The 24,045-nt window shown below is 37.7% G+C and overlaps 1 protein-coding gene across 2 annotated transcripts; it reads right to left on the bottom strand.

Moving 5' to 3' along the window:
• Positions 1 to 982: 982 nt before the first annotated feature.
• Positions 983 to 14,728, bottom strand: LOC136676962 (lysosome membrane protein 2-like). 2 transcript variants are annotated; one of them, XM_066654283.1, is made up of 13 exons: positions 14,284 to 14,728; positions 10,189 to 10,349; positions 9,559 to 9,706; positions 9,193 to 9,387; positions 8,544 to 8,635; positions 8,092 to 8,211; positions 7,776 to 7,954; positions 6,802 to 6,920; positions 6,521 to 6,594; positions 6,339 to 6,390; positions 6,079 to 6,231; positions 5,017 to 5,064; positions 983 to 4,640 (listed from the first exon to the last, which is right to left on the bottom strand). In XM_066654283.1, exons 1-13 carry the CDS (start codon positions 14,401 to 14,403, stop codon positions 4,509 to 4,511), a joined length of 1,593 nt encoding a protein of 530 aa, XP_066510380.1. In that variant the 5' UTR covers positions 14,404 to 14,728; the 3' UTR covers positions 983 to 4,508. The 2 variants fall into 2 exon arrangements, with proteins under 2 accessions (XP_066510380.1, XP_066510381.1); XM_066654284.1 differs by lacking the exon at positions 14,284 to 14,728 and adding an exon at positions 13,496 to 13,739.
• Positions 14,729 to 24,045: the final 9,317 nt, after the last annotated feature.

Genomic DNA, 24,045 nt, shown 5'->3' with positions numbered 1-24,045 from the left:
AAATAAATGGTTGTAATAATATTCTGACAATCTCAAAATATTAACTATGGGCAATATGGGGGATTGAAGATGTTTTTACTTGCTTTTATCATTTAATTTCTGAGTTTGAGCTACAAGTTACCCAGTGCACTTCCTGATAATTAGACTTGATTAATTAAGCAAACAGTTATTGAAAAATATAAGACATTTTTATCAGCTGGTTCATAACCATACCTTCATCTTTATCTCAAGGTATCATGCATCCTATTTACACTGACTCAGGATATGTGTCCTTCCTAAGGGAGGTTACTTTGGGCTAATATGGGAAATTGTTTGTGCATTCATGATTAGAGCATCGTGAGGTCAAGTGTAAAGGCCAAATGGATAGCATGCAAAATTTAAAGCTGGACATAAACTTCTCAAGGCTCTAAGAAAGGCACATAAGTCTTTGGCGTTCAAAGAATTGTAAAAAGAACAGGAACTTAACCTGTTTTTAAATGCATGTCGGATATGTTCTGAATTAAGGGGTTGAACTAGAGTGGATTCTTGGAGGGCCAGCCCCAAATTTGTGCTGTTTGTCATTGTGTGCCACAATAACAACCTGTCTGAGAATGTGGGTGTTCAGCCTGCTCCGGGTTGTATTCTGACATTTTTAGTTGGCAGTGTGTAGGTGGGGGGAAAAGCCTGAACAAGTTCAGAAAGATAGAGGTCACTTGTTCTAACACGTCTAAAGGCCATGAGATTCTCGTTTATCCTTGAGGAATCTCAAGGTCTTTGTCATATAGAGGCCATCATAGCGTAATGTACTGTACTTGCATTTCCTGGCAGTACTTTTGAATTTTATGAGGATCTGTATTTTTTATAACATCTAAAGTACTCATAAAACTAAGCCACCATTACCTGAACCACTTTTGATGTACTGGCTTCATATTAATTAATCTGTTGAAAGAGACAATTATGGTGTTAGCAGGGGAAAAAAAACACACCCAGATATTTTGCAGTGATTGCAACTTCTTTATTTAAATTTTTTTGCAAATAACACTAAAAATGTTTACAAAAAGCACTGTAGAAACATTTGTGCAGTGTAAATTATCAAAACTAAAACTGAATATTACTTTGTAATGGTTTTGCACCTAACATGATGACATGAGGATTGTCATATTCAGCAGCAAAAAACTCAATGTGTCTCTGAGGTGAACGTGAAAAAGATGAAATTCTCATTAAAGAGCGTCAGGAATGTGAACTGAAATGTGGTGGGAACAACTGCTGCACTGCTTGCACATGTTACTAAAGCAAATTCAATAAACCAGGATGATATGGCACTAGAAGTTCATCCCTGAAGGAGGGCGTCATTCATCTAAGAAAATAATAATGAAGGAAAAAGTTTTGATTGCATTAAAAATGTCCCTTGTACCCAACGTGGCACAGTGGCAATCGCCCTAAACAAACAAAAGAATTCTCAAAGATACTCAGCCTTCCTACGGCAGGCCACATCAGACAAAAACAGTGTGGCGGCTTCTTGAGAAACTTGTAGCACAGGAGGTCATTACACAGAGTTAGCTCACACCCCACAGATAAATCACAAGTCTTTCTCAGTCAATGCCACAGAACATATGATCCATATACACACTGCTTCAAATCACTGATGTGGGACCAACGCATACTCATAACCACTTTATAAATCCGTAGGGGGGGGGGGGGGGGGGTATAAAGAAAAGTTAGAAACAGAGGATCCCAGCAGAGATATTACAAAATTATTTATAAAATACAGAAATTAACAGAACTGAAATAAAATACCTTACAAAGTCCAGTTAATGTACATAGCATTGAACATGTGGATACATAAATATTTGTCCCAATACAAAATTTATTTTTTTATATAAAATTTCCTTTTATACAATGTATTGCTGTGTCAATACATAATACTGAGTGTTCTAGCACATTGTGGCAACCCTTGATATTGAAAGCTGTATGGTGTAATAAAGGCTTCTCTCGAAAATACTTATCTAATTGTTTAAATCACTTGGTTGCCTTTTGCCCTTGTTGGTGATGATCTTGGGTTGTGACATCGCTATCGTAAAGTGGGGAAATTGATGGCACTATAGCAGTATCTGTGTAAGTAAACAAACCAGGCGAATCAGTCTATAAGGTTATCTTTGGTTGAGCACATGGGAATGAACTGATGAGAAGGACTCTGGGCTCAAAAGTACACTACATGGATTCCGCCAACCGTGCGGAAATGGCTCAGGTTGTAGATCTTAAAAATTCAAGTCAGTACAAGTGGCACATTTCACTTTGCGATAAGGTGAACCGGTGGAGTTTACCACAGTCTTGGTTTGCGTTTAACGATGAGCAAAGGGCAGTGTTGTAAATCAGTGTACTACCGCATGTGCTGACTACAAAGAGACATGCTACCGACCGTTATAGACTACTAGGAACAAAGTGGCATTGGTCTTGTAATATAGTGAAAGCTTTTGTTCATTTACCAACTACATCCTTAACGACAGTGTATGCACACTGCTTTTCTAGTTCAAATTTTGCTCCAACACTTAGATAGAAATTTAAACATAATATAAAACAAACTTCAGAAGAGTTTGCCCCAGTACTTGATGGCCATCACAGCCAAAGTAACAGACAGCCATGTGAATAGAATGTAACATATACATATTTTTGTATATTTTGTGATGGCACTGCTGCTTGGCATGGTATGTTGCCCGATACCAAACAAAGCACGTAAATGGCTATGAAATGTTCATGGGTTTATGGCATCTGTTAGCAGCAAAAACAAAATGCATAGAATAAAGAAAACCCCAGTAGATTTGAGTGCCAAGAGAAGCAAGAAACAAAACTAGCAAACAACTAAATATGAATAGGCAACCACAAAAATTTGGACATACTTCTGAAATGAGGACCAATGCATGGACTTACAAATAACAAAAAATGTGCACAAACTTTTTTTGTGAAAAGTGCAGATTTTTTCCCCCATATGTTGATGTCTATGGCCTTAATTCACTTTTGAGGTGCCTTAGCTGAAGGCTCTGAAAATCATGGACTGAAACAGAAAAAAAATAAAATAAAATAAACAGAACACAATGGAAAACAGTGATTCAAGTGTCAAGTTTGTTAAGGGTTGTAATTTGCCCACTGGCTTACAACGTTAATGCACAGAAGCATGCAACTCTAATTATAATTGCCCAAATTCTGCTCTCCTCAGCCTTCATCGAAGACACTAAGATAAAATGCTGCAAACAAACTCCCAAAACAAGAGCTTGACCATGTTGTGCTTTCTCCAAGTTGCAGAATATATGTCAGTGCCTGCTGTATTCATAACATAAGGGCTTAAAGTCAATGATCTGCAGTCAATGAGTTGTTTTAACAGGCTTGTTCAAAAGTGGTCTGACAATTTTACTACAGTGCTATTGAGCCCTTTTTCAAATGTTGCCATGGCCATGCAGCAAACTCGTGTATGTGTAAGGCAAGGAATAGGTTCAAGTCTCACTTGTGCATTTTGTAAGCCTTTTCTCCCCATTTAGGGGATCAAAAGATATTTTACAGCACGAGGAGACCCTCAGAACCCCTTAAAGGTTGAAAGAGCGAGTGTTACTTAACAATCCTGGCACCTACTTGGAACTTGAGGGCATTCAGCCAGTGTCTGGCATCCAATACCTTCAAAAGATGTCAGAGGGGGGAAGTTTGATAAAGACCTTTAAAATCGCTAGTGTTCCACTGCATCAAGCTTAAGAGTGCACGTGCCCCTCCAAAGCATTTCACAGCAGTGTGGCTATCACATATTCAAACACAAAACACAAAGACACATTCACCCCTATGACCGTTACTGGACTGGACCCAGTACATTTCTTGACAAGGGAGACCTCCATTTAGCTTTTTAAATAGTCTTAGAAGAGGCACACTTTCACTTAAATTCAGTCCTAATGTCAAAAAATATGGCAAAACATCTGTGTTAGTTGAAGTCTGGCCATGCAGACTTCAGTACAGTAGTGTGGCAATAAACATCATATATTTGAAGAGCATTGGCACTGCCTAAACACTGATGTTCAAGGTGGCTCCTGCTAGCCAATTGAAAGCAGCATTTGATGTGTTCACCTCAACACCCTCCCTTTGTTCTTTTCCCCATGTTCACAGGGTAAAAAAGAAACTACACATCCATATGCATGCAGGTGGACACCATCTTCCCAAAAGGTGGGTGAATATTTTTCAGTCCACAGGAGCTACAAAAAGCACTGAGTGCTTCTAGTAATACAATTTTTTGTTTTTGTGTCAAAAAATATGGCAGTTTGAGAAGGCCATGCTCAGAGAGCGAGAAAAAGTCAGCAGGATATAGCAGGTCTGCCAAGACAACAGCAGCCATTTTTCGGCTGACGGTGGCTTTTCTAGGAATTGGCCCCCCAGAACATGTTGCACAGTGGAAAGACAGAATGGGGGAGAAAAAAAAAAGAAAGAGGAAGAGGGGAAAAGGAACGTCACTGAGAGGTGGATCCCTCCCAGGGAATTCCACACAGTGATGTTCATCAACACTTTTGTGCCTCTACTGGCGACATGGCAATGTAGGAGCCGTTCTTCAAAGGTTGGTTAGGGTGAGTCCCAGGGGAGTCATCTGATTTGTTGCTGACTGGAGTGTAGGCTGTGTCATCTTTCGTTGTCTGTGAGGGTATAGAGAATCAGAGTTTAATGCACATACTCAAATACTGAATTTAACTCAAGTGGGGGGAAAAAAAAAACAAAACTCCCCCACTATAAGAATGGTTGTGCGCTACCACACAGCTAAATCTTTTTGTTTGCTACAATCATTCGAAAACTAAAAGACAATACTACTTTGTACCAAATAAACCATGCAAGAAGAGCAATGAACATGATTTGCCTAAACAAATGCATGTTACTGTACAAAAAAAAACAAACATACTAGAAAATATTAACTGACTAAAATGGTCCTTCACTTATAATTAACTTAAAATTATGAACAATGACAAGCAAACAGTGAGCAAATAAAAGGAAAAATTGGGGGAAATATTGACTTACAGCAAAAGAATGAAAAGCTTCTGTAAAATCAATACGTTTTACTTCATTCTGAACAGGAACACAAAAGGGGGAGGGGACAATGTTACTGAAAACGAAAACATGGCAGCAATATGCAAAATATATATAAATTTGTATATAATGTTACACTACACTGCAGTATTATGATGCTAAAAAAATACACCACAATTGTTGTGTGTTTAAACACAAATTTAAAATTTCTGGTGCAATAAATTGTTAATGTAAAATAAATAAATCAATGCATTTTTGCAGTGAAATGTTAGTAAAAATAAACATTGAGTAAATTAAAAACTGCACATGCAGTAAGGGTTAGCCTTGTGCACAAATCCTTCATGCAGGTGGGCAAGGAGTGGGGGGAAAAAAAGAAAATATTTTGTCTTTTTTCTGTTAGCATGCTAATTACATATAGGTCTGCTGTGTTCTGTTTATGGTGAACTAAGATTTTTATTCATTCATAATGTGATTTTACTTTACAATATGTGCACTGTAATAAGTCATCACATTTTAGCATTAGGAGAAACAACTGCAGAGGCTTTTAGGAAAACATCTTGACAAGTGACATAATGGAGACTTCCTGAAGACAAGGATTTCTGCTTTTAGTCATTTTGTTTTGTTTTATGCATTATCTATGTAGTGGCACAGTACAGTACGAGGAAACAAACATTGAACTCCTGTAGTCAGATATTACTATCAAGAAAATACGTTTTACAAATAAATCTCCTATATTACCATTCTTATCCTATTGCTAATAAACTATGCCACTATCCACTCCCTCTATCAAACTTTATCAAAATTAACTGGTTCTATAAACGTATTTAAGCCAAAGCAGAGGGCAATATGATCATTTTTGTTTTCACGTTTACATCCAGTCTGCTTTGAGGAGTGTAGCACTATGTGAAATGAATTTTCTGTGTCAAAAACGTAGGCAAATATTGTATTTACGAGTACTGAGTCATAATGGCTTACGTGCTCTGCAATTGAACATAGCTCCCCCAAGTAATTTTAGAAATGTTAGTAAACTGAACATAATTTTTGCTATATTACCTTTCTCTGACGGTTTCTGCACACCAGGAAGATGAGGACCAACAGTAAGATGATACCCATGCCCACAATGATCACAGGAAAATTTGACACAATTGTCACAATCAAGAGCAGGGTTTTCATTTGGCTGGCAGAATCATCATCAATGGTTGCTGTCTGAAAAAGCAGCAAAAAGCAGATATTAACCAAAACAAAATAGCCTAAAAGCATTCTGATTGTGACTAGCGTTTTATTCCATATAACTGACATGAAAGTACTCATACCTCGTTGACATACATGATTGGAAAGATAGTTTCATTCAGGAATTTTGTTTGCCTGAAAATGAGAAAAAGACAACAAGAATGAAACATACAATTTCCAACAAATTTTGTTGTGTTCTTAAGACATTGAAGCTGCTGAATGTATAGAATATTAGAGTTATAGGAAGTGTGACATGGGTACGTACGGGAAGCCAGGGACTCTCTTCATTATAACATTGAGTTGGGCTCTCTTACAGGCACGAATAGGAACCCCGGTAGTCTAACAAATGAAAGGAAATAAAAGGAGTTAACCCCCGAGTTAACTTTAAATCAACTAGCAGATTTAATCATCCATTTTACAAATAGCCCTGACCATTTAAAGATACCAGTCTTTAAACAAACAAAAAAAGAGGTCAAAACAGCAGACTGATGAAGACACATTATAACACTCCTGCAGTAAATATGGTCAGATTCCTGCCAATCTTACCGGATTCAGATCGAGGTAAGTTTCATGTTCTTCCTTGTTTGGGTTCATACCATCAATTGCTTCAATGTAGTGTTTATCAGCTTGGTAAAAATGTGGGAATGACACAACAATAGGTGCACCTAGAGAAGAATGGAGAGAAAAAAAAATAAGCATACAGATGTGACCGTTATGTATGGCTATGTAATTGATAAACCCAGGGAACCTTTCCCCCCCAAAGCTTAGGTGATCAGGTGCAGCAGGACTGTGACCTGCCGGATTTAAACAGGAGTAGGCAAATTCCACTTTTTATTTGCTATGTGTAAGACAATTTGACCTTGACATACATATACTTCAGCTGGTCAAACCCAGCAATGAACCGGTTCCTGCAAGTTACAAGAATCTACAGTTCTATGTCTAATTTCCTAAAGATTTATGTGACACAGCATTTTTTTTCCAAAATATACAGTGCATATGGAAAATTGCATTAATAAAAGAGTTTGCATGTGATAAAGAAAATTTCATGACCAGTGAATATTGTTATCAGCACTGATGTATTAAGGAAGTAATAAAGAGATTTAACATAGCTATGTCCTAGTTGATCTGCAATTGTAGGCCAGCCTGGGGTGAATAGCCCTAAATTGGTGTTACTTATTAAGCGTTTGTGTGCTCTACGCTGATTTCTATCACGGTCCTGAAGTGCGCAAACAATGACAGACAGCTAGGAGACAAATTTGAGTTGAAGCAGTGCACAAGTTGAAAATATGTCAAAGTTGTATGATTGAGATGTTGGCACACTTTATATTAAAAAAGGGACATCTGAAAATCTCAAAATCTAAAAATGGAGGCAGACATGGTTTTATTTTATAAATTTTTTTTTTTTTTTCGGGGATTTTTTGGCACGTAGTTTAGACTTCTTGATAGGGTTTTAACACAATTAGTACATTTTATTTAAAAAATAAATAAATAAAATATTGGTATAGCTGAGTTTGACTCACCTTCACGGCAGACGCTGACTTTGAGCACACCTTTGCCCAGACAGTCACCAGCAGGAACACAGAAACCAGCATTGTTGGGGTTTTCATCGGGGGCTGCAAGAACATCAGGAGGAGGTGCAAAGCGGAAGGCAGGGATTCCCTTCACTTCTGTATCATGCACATATCCCAGATGGATAGACCTACATTGGAGAAACCAGGGGCTTAAGTGTACAGCAATTGCCTGCTTACTATCAATACTTTATGAAGCCAAATATATGATATAATTATATTAAAGGCTGAAATTTGTCCAAAGTGGAGTGTGCTTTGTGTAACATACCGGCACAGATCTGCTGCAAAGATATACAGGAGTTCATTCCTGGATAGGAAAGTGTGGAACACGCTGCCATCAGTTCCATTTATCATGTTACTCTGCTCTGATGACCACCAGTTCATCTTTCTAGAAGGAAAAAAATTCACATGCTTTAAAGATTAGATAACCTCCTGTACTGTAGTGTCAAAAAAGGAATACCAATTCTAAAAGATCTGCTAATTAAATAGTTTCAAAAGTGTCTTTAAATTGATAGGTTCTGGTTAGGAATTATGAGCACCAGGATGAACTGTTCTGTCTTAATATGCTTTTTTTAGACTTTATACTTTGCTGTTAGCTTGGCATGCACCCAGTGCAAGCACTGAAATTTCAACAAGTGAAAGTGAAGGCCATGACATTTCAATAAGTAAAAACCTTAACGCCAACTAGGCCAAGGGCACTTTGCGTAAAGCACTAGATACCTTATGCCATTCCATGTATCAATCTTGCCATAGTCCATGTAGTTCTTTTCTCCAGTGTGAAAGACAAATTCACCTTCATGGGTTCCATTTTTCTATATAAATAAAAATAATGTGGTTAATGGAGTTAATTCACATGTCATATTCACAGTTCTTATATAGTTTTCCAGGATTTGGATAAGACCCATTTCATATAGACTGTCCACTGTCCAAAACAACCAAAGAAAATGTCTCAGTGAATTATTAATTCAAACCGATCTGCTCTGGGCTCAGTTTCTTCCTGTTCAGCACATTGAACAAAATGTTACACATCTCGGCTTTCATTCATCATCATTTCTAACTCCATTCAAACGTTTAAGTGTAATGAGTCCAAACCTGGTTAAAATAAATCAGGTCACCAGATATAACCTTGCACTGCAGCACATGTCTGTGACTGAGTTCTGATCACTGAAATATGTCAGGGGTCAAGTTTGGCTGCATGAGTTGCACAAATTTAAGAAAAAAAAAATCCAAAATTAAATTCTCTTAGTTTAAACTAACAAGATGAGACAAATGGATTTCCCCAGCACCTAAATAAGTAAATGACAGCAAAACAGTGTAGATTTAAATTAAAAAAAAAAAAACAACACACACACACATTAAAGATTCTTACCTTATACATGAGGCCAAAGTATTCATCTACGTCTGGCTTCAGATTATGGAGTTTAGACATCAGTGGGTCTTTGAAGCCCCACAAGAACTCGTGTACAGTGCGTGTCATAAACATGGTAACACCCAGCGATTTTATGTACATGGAGACCAGTGGCCGGATAAAGAATGAATAGGAGTGCATCTCATTCATAACAGCCTGTAAAGAGACAAAAGGTAGGATTTTACACATTCAGTAATCATTCACAACATAACTTTTGGGAGTTTATGAAGAATCTATGAAGAGTCTATAAAGAAATGGCAGTTCAAAAGATATAATGTGGTGGTTTGATTGAGCAAAGTGATTAACCTAGAAAATCAAAGAACTTACAATGAACGGGATGTTGGGGGTAGTTAACAAGTCAACCTCAGGGTTTCCTGATGACATTTCAGGAAGAAACACAAAACTCTTGGGATTTGTGGCAAAGATCTTCGTGCCATTCTCCAAGAATGTCACATTCTCTCGTGGCCTATATTCTCTGATATCATAAAGACATAACATTCATTGTTAACGATTCCATTTGAATAGATCAATTCAATCTTCTGAACATTGAATCTCTAAGCCTGTTCTATTACTCAACAGCAAAATAGCTAAACCAAATACGGTTCTTTGGCCCACAGCAATTTGTGCCAATCAACTGACTGCTGCTACTGAGTGATTAAAGCTTCATGATGTTTGGCATTTCTGGGTGAACATTTCCTCTGTTCTCTCTGACTTCCCTTTTTAGCAGAGTCACTTCCGGAGTGCTGTGACGCTCCAGATTATACACATGCCAACAGACCAAAACATTGATAAACAAATAATTTAACATTCAGTTTAGAAATTTAAAACCTCTTTTCCAGCAATGCAACAACTTGTGCAATTTTCTGAAATGTACGGTATATAATAGGAGGGGAAAAAAATAAATTAAAATTTGGCAAAGGGAAACACCTAAAAAATGCAGTGCTGTAACCATCATACCTGTAAGTGTAAGGGCCCATTTGAGTCACACGAGGCTTTTCTGTGCCAGCAAGGAATTCGTCAGGGTTGGTAACATTGAAGAAAAAATACTGCATGTAAACTGGTGGTGGTGGGTTTATCCAGCCACCTAATACTCGACTGTTTTCAGCTAGTGTAATCTCCTGAAAATGAAAAGAAGGAAATATGTCAGTGAAGGACATGACTAGGACAAGAATAAAATGCTTAAGAATAATTGTCTTCTTCTAAATACCACTTATGTGAAATGTATGTTAAGAAACCTCTGTCCAAATAAAAACTGAAGAGACACATGACCTCTTAGCAATAAATTATATTGATGCTGACTCGGTTTGCCCCAAATTTGAATAAAGTAATTTATACATAGAGCAGTATAAACTCAATGTATAAAGGATTGCCCAGGAAGGATGTCACTTGAAGCAGACATGACTTGTAAACCTTTTGAGTGATATGTGAATGGCCTCTACCAATCTAAGGTAGTTACATAAATCCAGCACACAAAAACAAACTAGCATGTTCTCTTCTGTGCTGAAGAAAAGTAGAATCCCAGAGACGTACTGGGTCACTATAGGTCAGCTACGAAGGGAAACAAAATGTTTAGTCAGCAGTATGTGACAGACCGAAACCTTAAGTTTCATTGTCAGAATAAAGTAAATTTGCTTAGTTGTCATGTTAAAACAAAAAGACGAATTGGACCAAGTCTAATCTAAGTCTAGTCTTATTTTTCTCCATATATATGATCAGAGGGGAGAAAAGAGATACTTAAATATTTACATATGCTGTGAACTTCAAGAATTGTAATTCTTTTTTATAAAGAATGTATTGCTCCAGCTACCACTTTCCAGGTGTCAGAAGGTTCAAGAACAACTTGGTGATTTCAAAACAATTACAGTATTATCACATGTGGTTGCCTTGAAAAGTTGATAATACTGTCTGGTTTATGAAACCTTGAGCAGAGAACAGTAAAATGTCACAGCCTTGTAAGCAACATATATAAATACACGAGAATATCACAAACATAGGACAGTCATTTTTAATGTTTCTTGATTTTTCCACAGATAACAAGAATTATTGTATAATTATGTGTGTTGGTAGTTTCATTACAAGAAAATAATTGTTACTAGTTCACAAATAACTCAGTATCTTGCTTAAGATAACTTGCATTGAAAAAGAGATGCTGCGAATTGACACAAAAACAAAAATAGATATACAACGGTAAAAGGATGTCTCACTTATTGGAAGGGGAAATGCTTTTCCAAATAATAAATGATGTGAAAATATATAAGTAGTCAAAACCAAATAAATAAAATGCTATAAAAAATAGATCAAATGCTATTTCTATGCTATTTAAATTACTTAGGTAGGCACAAATAATGGAGTGATTAAAATGCCTTTTTAAAAAATGCATGTGTAAAGCTGAAATGAGAAATATCTCACCTGCACTTTATAAAAGGGGGTTACTACTTGTATTTTCTGCACTGTGATTAAAGTATGATTTACCTGAAACAATCTTTTAGCCATTCAGTTTGCTCACCCATGTATGGTAAACCCCAGCTATAGTTTTGTCACGCAACTCCTTTACCACAGGACTGGTTTTAACTCAGGCTTACTGAAACACTACCACGATCCGTATGTTCCACTATAAAATATTTGGTTCCAAGCGTTTAAATAGGTGTAGGTTTTGGATTTCTTTAGAATGCCAAGTACAGAAATTCGTCGGACCACACCTTAGCCTTTATTTGCCCATTTCCTTGTGTCATTTCTAAGTATGTCACCTTAAACGTGTTTACCTAGCCTCAGCACATAGGTTAAGGTTATCTGAAAAGATAGCACCATGATAATTTCAAGATATATATATATATATATATATATATATATATATATATATATATATATATATATATATATATATATATATATATATATATATATATATATATATATATATATATATATATACAAATATACATTTTTTTAAGGAGTTACAGGTAAGCCCTAAACTATGGGCATGATAATCATCCTTGAAAAGAAAGATTTGTATGTTCCTCAAATATGTCACTATCCTCAGGGACAAAAATATTTGATTAATTCAATTACATATTCCTGTTTATTTTCTCTGCCTTCCACAAGTGCCAATTGTACAAAAATGGACTAGAAAAGACATGTAGGTTAAAAAACTGGTTTAAATCCAGTTTTGCTGTGTTGTGCAGGTTTTGAAGTTATACTACTAGAAATATGAAACAGTTTAGAAAATTAGGTCTGTACTCAATTTTAGTCTTTAAACTAAAAAATAACACTAAATAGTTCATTGAAGATTAGGAAAAGATTAGGAGGGTTCAAAAACTCTACACACAAGTGTTTAAAACGACATAAGGAAAATGTAAAATAGCACACATACACTAGTCTTACTAGCTGAGGGCTAAGTCAGAATCATAAACACATAAACATACTATTCAACACTGTCCGCACCCTGTTCAACAGTCATGAATGTCCTGAGGTCTGGGGGTGGGGGCGAAGAAAAATAAAAGATTCAATCTGATTGACTTAACTACGGTCCTACACATTTCAGTAAGAATAAGTACATGTTGAGCTCTGTGTACTTTGATTCTAGATAGAATGACTTTGGTTAGCTTGGTGTATACAAACGTGTAAAAATACATTTAATCTCAATTAAGCAAAGTAAGACTATATACATTATGAAGAAATAAGGGGTGAATCTACAGTTCCATACAAACAATTGACAGCTCTTGATGACTTTGTTTTATTTGCCGTTGTGCTTTCATTTGCAATTGTGTTGCATTTAAAATAAAAATTGGCCTGTAATAATTATGGCACCACTTATATTTATCTTTCATTTGTCCCCACTAAGTTAGCCTTAACATTATTAACATAAATTTTGCTTTAAGGCAGAAACATGTTTCTGTCGAGAAGCACTTTTTTATTCCTTTCTTTAAATCAACAACAAAATAAAAATTATTTGACCAGACCACTGTCCAAATATTTGCTTGGGTCTGTGTACTCCAAGACTGGCTCCTATCTGCATTTGTTTAGGAATGAAGGGGTCACTATGTATAGCATACAGCCCTCCTAGTTAAAATTTCCTGGGGTGTTACAGAATTCCAAGTATTTCTCAAGGAGAATTTCCTTCTTGAAGACCCTTCCCCCACCTTTCTTTAACGACATCACACCTCCCCCTGCCTATAACCCTAGCACCTAGCACCTCGTTAGAAAACGGGACAAATCAGCTGTTTAGGAGATAAAAAAAACCCTCAGTATAGATCGAGAAATGCACCTGGCTCTTGGAAACCTAGGGAGAACCCGAACAGCTCGGATCCTGCGCAGTATGACAGATGTGGATGACCAACCCACTCGGATATGCTAACGTTAGTCACACAACCGCTGACTGAAACACATGGAATATTTGGCTGTTACTACTGGGGTTTGGAGGAGACAAACCAGAGAATGAAGTAACAACTAGTACATATGACCACTCGTGACAAAACAAACCCCACAATTTTCCAATAACTCTGGGAAACCGCCTGACTGACTTGCTTGTCGAAACCTGAAGTATAGCCAGCTACATCCTGGGTTGGTGTTCTGTTGGGCTGTGCTTTTAAAAACACGGGAAAGTCTCACTGAATGTATAAGTGGTCCTTTATCTAGTTACACGGAAAAGTACTGTGTTAAAGTGTCCCTTAAGAATTCAAACAATCATCGTTCATTCAGTCCTAAATATTATCCTTTAAGCGGCGAGTATCGGAACTTGTCCCACGCAGTGCAGTAGTCAGATTTAAGGTAGTCCCGATCCTTTACGGCGAACGTAACAGTTAGCGGCGTATGGGAAATAGTTTCTGAAATATTTGTAAAATTAAAACAAACCCGTTACAAGAAGACCGTTACAGAACCGTTAGAATTGCGTCATTATTCACAACTTCGAAAGTCGCTAAGCCGGATAACCGCTACACACCCACTAAAACATACGAGCTACCGGCTATACCGTTTTAATTAACTTCGCAGCCGCACAAATTACAGAACCGAACCGAGACAGCGGTAAATGATCTAGATTTGAGCTCGACTCACCTTCTTGATCCGTTCTTGAATCATTGTTTGGAAGACCTGAGCCACCAAGAGGGCGATCCCCACTATCAGCAGATGGGCGCACACGATGCCGGTAGCGTAAATGCAGCAAGATTTTCTCATTTTCTCGTTTGTCTCTTTAAACTGAGTGAGAAAGAGAGGTAAGGTACGTTGAGAACAGCTCTAAAGCTGAACAAGGTCCTCCTCTGACTTTTAAGTCCTGAATGAGAGCGATTTCTAACTGGAGTCTACTCGTCCCTTGTTCCTACAGTAGAAATGTAGTAAGGTTGGTGGGGTCTCCGATAGACTGAGCCAGCGAGTCCGGTTTAGCTCTAGCAGTAACTAAGAAATCACCGTTTCCTGCGGTGCAGAGTGTCTCGGACTTTTTGGCTGAAATAGAAATGCAGGCAAGCGGAGGAGGACCTGTCTCTCTTTCTCCCCCTTTACTCACTCCATTCAAATGAAGGCAGTCATGCGGGAGTCTTCAGGTTTTGGAGGCTGGGTGGGTGGGGGCTGAGCTGATGTCACATGTTTAAATGTGTTTTTTTTAAAACGGCAGTGTCAGACAAACGAAGCCCGAGTCATTAAGATCCGCTTCTCAGCACTGAACTGCAAAGAAAGCGTATTTAAGCTGCTGGCTCTTATTTTTTGGAGAAAAGTGTCTAGGAATTATGAGCTCGTCAACTTTTATTGTGGCAGGGAAGTCAACTTTGGAATAATTACATACGTGTATTCCTGACAAAACTGAAAAGTTTTTGAATACATTTAGGAACACACATGCACATACATTTATGTTCCCATACGGGATGTATGTGAGTCTGAGTCTCAACTTTGTTAAGTGTCTGTGAGTGAAACAGCTGTTAGCAATAACACTCAGTGGCTGGTTTAGGTATTATAACCCTGTCATTAATGATAAAGCTCTACTCCGTTATCTCGCTGAAGAGGACGCCTAACACAGCGGGACATTCCTGTATTGAAGTGAGAAAGACGCGGACCGTTATGTCTTATCTCTGTCAGGGCTCCTTAAAGCGCCGCTCAGTGAACATGAATAATGAGCGGAGTGACGAGGTTCGTAAACCTTTTGTTCAAAGAGCTCCTGATCTGATTGGTTAACGTAGTCCCGGACCACCGTTCTAACGCCACCCCTTGGCGACGCTGATTGGTCCGAGGCGCAGGAGCGCGATGCAGAATTTGATCGACTGATTTCGGGGCGAGGCTTATTTAAAGGGGCCAGTGCGCTGAGCTGAATAGCGTGTTGTCCCAGTGTCAGTCAGCCTGCAGAAACACACACAAGAAGAATGGAAACGCTGTATTTCCTTTGCATTGTTATGCGCCTTTGAACTTCCACAGTAAGCGCCTGGACTACAAGCTTTTGATTTAATTTAAACATCCAGGCACATATAGATTCGGCAAAAAAAGATCCATTGTGTTTATGTCTCCACCTAAATGCCTTTCCATGCCCTGCATTGTTGCAGTTGGACAGTAAAGTTCATTGCTTCAGCTTTCTCTGTGGTGCAGGGTAAATGATATGGCCAAAATAATCACAGTACCTAAGGGCATATTCATTATACACATCACATATCATGATATTTCAACACCCAGATACAATAATGCTATATTTAAAAAGTGCCATAAGCTACCTCATTTATTCAGATTTATTCAGTGCTCCCCTATATACACCTACCTTAAACTCACCCACTTCCACATAAAATATAACAAAGCAGATTGTTCATCAGCATAACACAGTGCATCATGATAATCTAAATGACTATATTGCTCCAAAAATTATTATAATATATACCAGTCAACCAAAGTATAAAATTTACCTCCTTGTCTATAAACTCATTGTTAATTTTATCAGTTCCACCCCCCATATAGATTCACTTTGTACAATAAAAGACTGTAGTTCATCGATTGTTCTACTTATTTTGTTAACTCACCCAAGACCAAAAGGTGGCAGGTATTATGAGTGCTTCATTATTCTCAGCAATGCAGTGACACTGACATGGTGTCAGCATGTTAATGTGCTGCACTGGTGTAAAGGGATCAGACACAGCAGTGCTGCTGGCATTGTAAACAAAATAATGCCACTTCAGAACTTGGCCCACCAAACAAATATATCCATCCAGCATCTCCCTGTGGGCAGCATTTTGTAACTAATGATCACAAAGTAATCAACAAGGTAAGTTGAATTGAACAGTGATGGACCAATGGTTTAAAAACTAGTTCTGCTGTGTCTGATCCATTCATGCCAGATCCATTCTCACCACACATTAATACACCAACAACAATAATACCCGCTCGGTGGTGGTACCTAAAAAACAAGGGGCTTAACAATATGAAGAGAAACAGATGAAGAACAGTCTAATTATAGAGCTACAAAGTCACTTATATAGTATTTGGAGCTGATCAAATTGACAATGAAAAAATAAATCATTTTAATGTTTTGGCAGATACAAAACCTTTAATAAGTACTATTTAGTGTACTAAAACAACTTATTTCTCAGTGCTTTTAAGCAACCTAGCTAGAAACTGCCAGCCTCTTTAGTTACAGCATGTCCAATGCAGTATCATCACTGTTTACAGACAACAGATTTTCTTATTTACTTCAGGTCTACCCACCCACAGGCTCAAAATCCTTTGAAGAAAAATATGACCTTAAGATTAAGGATTCACCAATGACAGTATCTGACATTTTTCAAGTCCCTTATGTATCTATCTGTCTGCAGATCTAAACATTTGTCCATGTAGATGGTCATGTTTTATATAAACCAATTTTGTCTGTGATACTTATATAATCCCAATATCAATATGAATCCCTAATAAGATTGCAATTCAATGTCTTAAATAGCTTTGACGTACTGCAATAAATATGCTGAGAACATTCATTGCATGAGAACATCCTCTGAGAAAATCTTGAGGATGTACAATCCGTTTTCCTTAAACACGAAGCAGTATCAAAACTTTTAGGATAATATTGACACCAATTTCCTTATTTCCAATATTGTTATTTTCTCAAAGCTTGTGGTCTGGCGTCTCAGAGAAGAAAACTTGCCTCATATATTTGGACAGTTGATAAAGCTGAATCAACATGGCCCACCAGCAGCTGTTGGAGTGTTACTAACAATATACTGTTTATTCCCATGGTGCAGTTGGAGTTGGAGAAAGAAAGTTAATTAAATAAAAAAAAGCCTAAATAAGTAAGTGAATATAGCCCTAACCTGAAGCAAATACCACAATCTGTGCAAAACACTTTAATTTGGGATGCTTATAGTTCTAATAAGGAATGATCATTGCAATGGCAATAACCTGATAAATATTTAAGCAACTTAATATGCACAGTGGTCATTCTTGACTGGATCTCATATTCTTGTGATACTTAGGGGGTGAGGGACATTCAGCCCTTGAAGCATCTGTCCAAACAAAAGAAGTGAAAACAGACCACAGTCAAGTGGAGTTCTGTTTGGTGTCTTATCAATGAAAACGAAGACACACTATCTAAAGCACAATTTCCATTACATTATTAACTTAATGTTTAAAAGAATTCTGAATCAGAATCTAAGTTATTGAGTCTTCAGTATACTCGTGTCACATTGGCTACTGTACAGCACACATTATAAAAGCCAAAGACATTTAAATACACATCACATCTAGTACAGAAAAATTTACCTAGTTAAAAAGTTGTTTTTGTAAAGGAGATTGTGTAACTGTGAACATTCCTTTTATGACTGGTTTCCCAGACGTGGATTAAGTTTATTCGTAGACTACAGCACCAATGATAAATAATCATTGAAAATTCTTTTGAAGTCTAGGATTAGGCTTAATATGGGTCTGGGAAACCAGTTTTAAAGAAAGAACATCCATATAATGTAGAGGTGCTGTACCATTTAAAAGTATTTCCAGAACTGTAAGTCCAAGTCAACAATTTAAAAACCCTATTTTAAGAGTGTAAAGCAGGTTAAAATATATATTTTTTTAATTGGGTGAAAATTCCATAGAACTCCATAGACTCCATAGAACAACGAAAAGTTATACAAAATAAACTTTTTCTTCCAAGAACTGTACATTCAAACCAAAAACCATTTAATGACATGTATTTTTAACTGTGTAGTGGCAGATTCTTCAAATTTGACATTAGGGTACATTCAGTGATTTATTTAGAACCACACACAATGAATGTAGCAGAGCACGTCTTCTTAGAAACATATTCACTTTCTAACAAATGCCAAACCCATCTGTTATCCAACAAGTGATACGAGTTCACATAAAGCTGTTTTGTGTTTCCTCCTTTGTTCCATGTCCCCATCGAGACAGTCTCTTCCTCTGTTTCCAAACCCTTTTTTCCCCAAATGCGCACGCAAATATGTACTTAGTGCATCCTATTTCCAGACACAAAAGGGCTGCTCATGACGTTGGTGCAGATTAATAATACCTGTTAATTTTTAAGCAAGACAATATTCTATCCAGCCTTCTTCCAAATATCCTCTAAATCTGAGGTTTTCAAAAAGTAAAATTTAACACCAACATATGATGACAGTTGGCAATACATTTTTCATATCAGTGCATGTGAAACTGCAGGCCCTTGTGCTTCCTAAACTGTGAGAAAGTAGAGTGTGAATAACTTTTCATACATTCCAGAACAAGGCGACTTTTCATGATGGGAAAAGTGGACACATTCTGCTGATCTGTATGGCTATCTATTCTTCTAAAAAGTATTCAGTTTTTCCCTCACTAATCTGCCAAGTCTAAGCATTGCACCACACCATCATAACGAAACCTTTCAACTAAAGGCCTCTAGCAACAAATATGACCATATGCTTTGTAAATAACAGCCAAAGGAAGACTGGAAATATGAAAACAGTTTTACTACTAATAAAAAGTCCTTAGAAAACAGCGTGTCAGACAAGTCAGACAACTATTGAGGCATAACAAAACATAGAAATTCAAACTTGTGATTTGCCCCATTTGTCCTTGCCTTTTTAAATGTCCAGCATACTGAAGTGTGTTCAATATACAAAGGTTATGAAAAAAGATGTAATGTAATTTGACCTTTATGGGACACAACAGACCAACATTTCAAAGGCTTTTTTTCCTTAAGATACTATTACTGATTTTCTTAACTGTAGTTTTAGTTACTTTTCCTAGGCTACTTTTTATTTTTTCCCTGAGTCATTGAGTATATGTTACCTGTTTGAGTTTATATTACTTAACTATGAACACAAATCATTTGCGCAAATTTGTTTGCAATTCACATCTACTTCCACTTTCTAAACCCATTCTTACAGTTCCAGTCAACAGTGTGGTAACCACATCAGGTTGTAAGCAGCAGGAATTTTGGTGCTGGGAGCAGGAATGCAGCTGTGTACAGCCTGGTACGCCACACTTGTTGCAAAAGCTAACAGGATCTAGACACTCCCAACGAGGGTAAAGAATGATATCCAAGCATAACCGTGGGAGTATAGCACCAGGAGCTGAGAGCCAAACCTTTTCATGCAATGAGATTCATTGAGGCTCAGGTCATTTATTGCAGCTTGAGTCAGACTGTGCTGAATTTATGCTGAGTGAAATTCTCCTACAAAATCTCCCAGGAGAGAGTGGAAAGTCAAGGGAAAACATGCCACTACCTTAAATAAGGACTCCTAAATTGTCCTTGGCTTAAATGTACCCTTTGAAGTTCATCATACTGTTTTTGACTAAAAGTACTGATTTACATGAACATTCTTAGAAAAGAGAGTTCTAATCATTTCTTCAGTTCTGGAACGGGAATACAGGCTCACACACCTTTATTTATCATTAAATAACTTTTTTTTTCAAGCATTTAAGAATGAAAAGAGAAAAAGTCAGGGACACAATGCATTCATGCAGCTGAAAGTACTTTTGAACAGTGGGAAAACTACCAAACTTAGAGAGAACTAATAGAGGAGGTGCTGCTAATGTGTCATGAGTTAGGGATTTAGTTTGAGCTTAAACTACAGTGTTGCACATCTGCGTTCAGGAACTGATTCCTAACCGTTTATCATTCTTATCATTCAATTTTACATCCTTCCTTGCTTAAAATAATTATTTGCACATTGGAACAGAACATTGGATGGAAATTGTGCTTTTGTTCTTGTTCTGTTTTGCCCTCGTTTTCACCCAAGGTGTGGTGGAATTCCTAGAACAGAAGCAGGGCAACACGCAACTGAAAAGTATTGTTCACAGCCAGAGGGGTGAGGGACTTTGAAGGAAATTGGGGTTGGATACAGGAGCATGGTCCTTTCTCCTAAACTAATGACCAACATGCATATGTGAAATCGTTGCGCTGTACATGTTTTGCAGTCCAGACCGTGACAGTATCTAGTGTTTTTGATGTTGTGGCATTTATATAATTAGAAACAGGGAGGTATATTTCCGAGAGTTTATTTAAAGTTATTACAAGAGTTCCTCCATTTGTAAAATAAACGCTTTAACACCCTGAACATGCACATAGTCACTCAGGTTTCACAATAAACAAAAAACAAACTTCTTAAAGCTTGTTCCTAGCTTTAATATTTCCCTCCATTGTCCAAGTATTCTTAGTGACAGCTCAAACTCTCCTGAGAGAAATGTGGCTTATCCTGTTGGCCTCTTGTTCCCATAAATGAGCAAATGAAGGTGGGAGGATGAACTTCAAAAATAAATCTTGCACTCATGTTAAAGGCCATTCAAAGTTTATTTCTGTTTTAGGAAAAAATATATTTTACGTATTTTCTTAAATACAGCTTCGTGATCGCTACAAATCATTTCAGACTTAGTTGAGAAGTTGTCTCACTGTAGAGTATGGCCAGACACACCGGTGCATTTCTTCGGAATCTGAAGAAAGAAATGAGCTTGATTTTCTCCTATTTCTCCGGTGTTGTCTTGTTCATCTGGTGCTGACAGTTTTGGTGGTCTGCATGGAGTCCTGGTTTCTCAGTATCATTAAATAATTCTCTTTCAGTTTTAATTCTTTGACTTAGCAGTTTCCTTTCTTGTGCAAGTGGATAATCATATCTCTAATCTCCTCTGAAATATCACCTGAAAATACATTTCAGGATTTTTTTTCTGGTAATAATGACTGTTTTAATGGAAAGCTAAATAAAATTAACTGCTTTCAATATGTCTATCATACAACAGAGATATGTATAATGTTCATGGTATAAAACAGGAAATAATTAGGCTTCATTGTTGTGTTTATAGATAGGAATGCCAGAATTATAAATGCTTTGAGACAAGGCCAGAAGATGATTGTTTGAAGCTATTAACTTTTTTGTGCAGAAGACATGAAACTCATACTATAAGCAAAATAACACTAATATTGCAGAAAACTTGATGGAAGATTCACATGTTTGCACAATGCTCATTTAGCTGGGGTGTCTAGATTTCATAAACACTCTTAAAAATACATTCCTCTTTGGTTCTTGATATGAGTGTTCATTTCAAGGGTCAAGCAAAATATTTAATTGTAATGTTTGATGAAATATGCTGAGGTCATTGTGACTATTCTGCACCTTACTGAATACACAGTCTGGTGGTTTCTAGATTGGGTAAACGGTAAAAGGAAATAAAGTACAATTTTATAGAACAATGCATACAGGCCAATAAAAACCCAGCGAGCACAGCTCAGTCACGGTTGAAGGCCACACGGGTTGAAGATGGGCATGGGCTCTGGGTGGGTCAGTACATAGGCTACTAATGGGACCTGGATGGGCTGCTGAACTCGGATAAATATGGGAAGCCATGAAATGCTCCATAAATGGGGGCCACATGGACTCATAGTGGGTTGTCTTAATTTAGAGAGATTTTTTGCCTTCAGGTGAGCTGAAGTCCATATTGCCCTGATGGGCTTTATATTTAACCCATCCTGGTCCCATGGTCTCACAGACCCTGAAGGGCGTCCATATGTGCAGGCAAAATTTAAACCATGGAGAAAACTTGCTGGGCTTCTCATATGATTCCTACATGGGTGTGTTGGCTGGGTATAAACACCTTGCTAAATTTACTCTAGGTCAATGGTGTAGATTTGCTCTTGACATTGGTGAGGACCTAACAATCTACAACACCCCCCCCCCCTATTTTTTTCCTTTGTTCCGTGATAAAACAACAATATAAGAGAACTGACAATTGGCAGTTTGTTGTGCAGTTAATTTACAAACCTTTGCCTACTGTTATTATAATGGACTTTAAGTGACTTACATGTTTCTTTGAAAAACAGCTCATGTCCACCTTCTTCTTTTTTAATGCCATCCTCATGATGCACCTGAGTCTTGCACAGTAATACTCGCTTATGACGGGAAAGTTTTCCTTTCAGTTTTGGCGCTGCTAACAACCAAACTACAGAGACTCTCATGAGAGCAGGGAGAGGCACAGCCAATCACACTGGCCATATGTATTACGGGGAAGTAGGACTTTTTTTTGGAGGGGATCAATTTATTAATAATCGCTGGACCACGCAGATAATCGCTGGATGTTGGGGACATGTCACCTCCATCCATGCTAATTCTACGCCCTTGCTCTAGGCTGTTGAACCTGTGGGTGGCACAGTGGCATAGCAGGTAGTGTCATAGTCACACAGCTCCCGGGTGCTGGGGTCGGGGATTCAAGCACCGCTCCAGGTGACACTCTGTGAGGAGTTTGGGGGGTCCCTGTGTCTGTGTGGGTTTCCTCCCATGGTCCAAAAACACGTTGGTAGGTGGATTAGCGACTCAGAAGGGTCCATAGGTGTGTGTGAGTGAATGTCACTCTGTGATGGAATGGCACCCCATCAGTGGTGTATTCCTGCCTTGCACCCAGTTATTTCGGAACTTACTGTGACCCTGAAGTGGATAAGCAGTTACTGACAATGAATGAACAAATGAATGTTGGACCTCTTAACGTGATCAGATCAAAGGGAAAAAACGGCCTTTATATATAGCTCCCTTTGTCTCCAAACTTACATAACTGATTTCTCTTTTGTATGCAGGACCTCTTTTCCCCTATTTCTGGTACATCACATGGCCTGACATATCTACCAGCACGCGATTGGTTCTGAATGGAATTCCATTTACTCTCCAGCCAGCAGGAACTTTATACCTGTCTCAGCTGTAGCAGCAAGCCCTGGGGGAATGACCCTATAAACATTTAATAGTGCTGTACATGCCTTTAATTTCCCTGACGGCAGCTTTAATAGGGAAAACTCTCACGGGAGATATTCCCACGTATGGAGATTCTCACTAGCTGTGCAAGCTTAATTGTCTCCACACTTGTCTACAATGTCTTCACATTTTCCTGATAATGTAGCTGTCCATAAATATTCTTATTAATTCTTCTGGACTAGTACTTGCCATCTGTGGCTGGAAGCACAAGAGAGCATAACTGTCCTCGCTCCCTCTGGGTGGTTAGGATAGCAGCATCTAAATTAGGGAGAAAAATTTGTAAATATACCAAATAAAGATTACTCAAGTCAAATATTATTCTGATTGTTCAGGAACTTTGTTTCAAGGTCAGTCTAGTGAGCAATATAAGGGTGTGCTGACTGATCAAACAATTTAACAAGCATTTCAATTCACTTTATTTCTCAAGCCACTGTCTTAGTTATCTAAAGTAACTTTCTTGGTCTCAGCAGTAACTAAGAAACACCCTCAGAACACAAACACACACACACGGCTCCTTGGAATGGTCAGACCACACCACGTTTTGGTTTTCCTGACACGTTTGCCTTAGGTGTGTGCAGAGCAAATAAAGTTAATTTGTATTTACTCTTATAAATGTGCCAAAGGGTTGACCTCA

The sequence above is a fragment of the Hoplias malabaricus genome, chromosome X2 (genome assembly GCF_029633855.1).
Source record: "Hoplias malabaricus isolate fHopMal1 chromosome X2, fHopMal1.hap1, whole genome shotgun sequence".
In the NCBI taxonomy this organism is placed as follows: Eukaryota; Metazoa; Chordata; class Actinopteri; order Characiformes; family Erythrinidae; genus Hoplias; species Hoplias malabaricus.
Note: the sequence above shows the minus strand (reverse complement) of the source record. Positions and strands in the feature narration are given on the sequence as shown.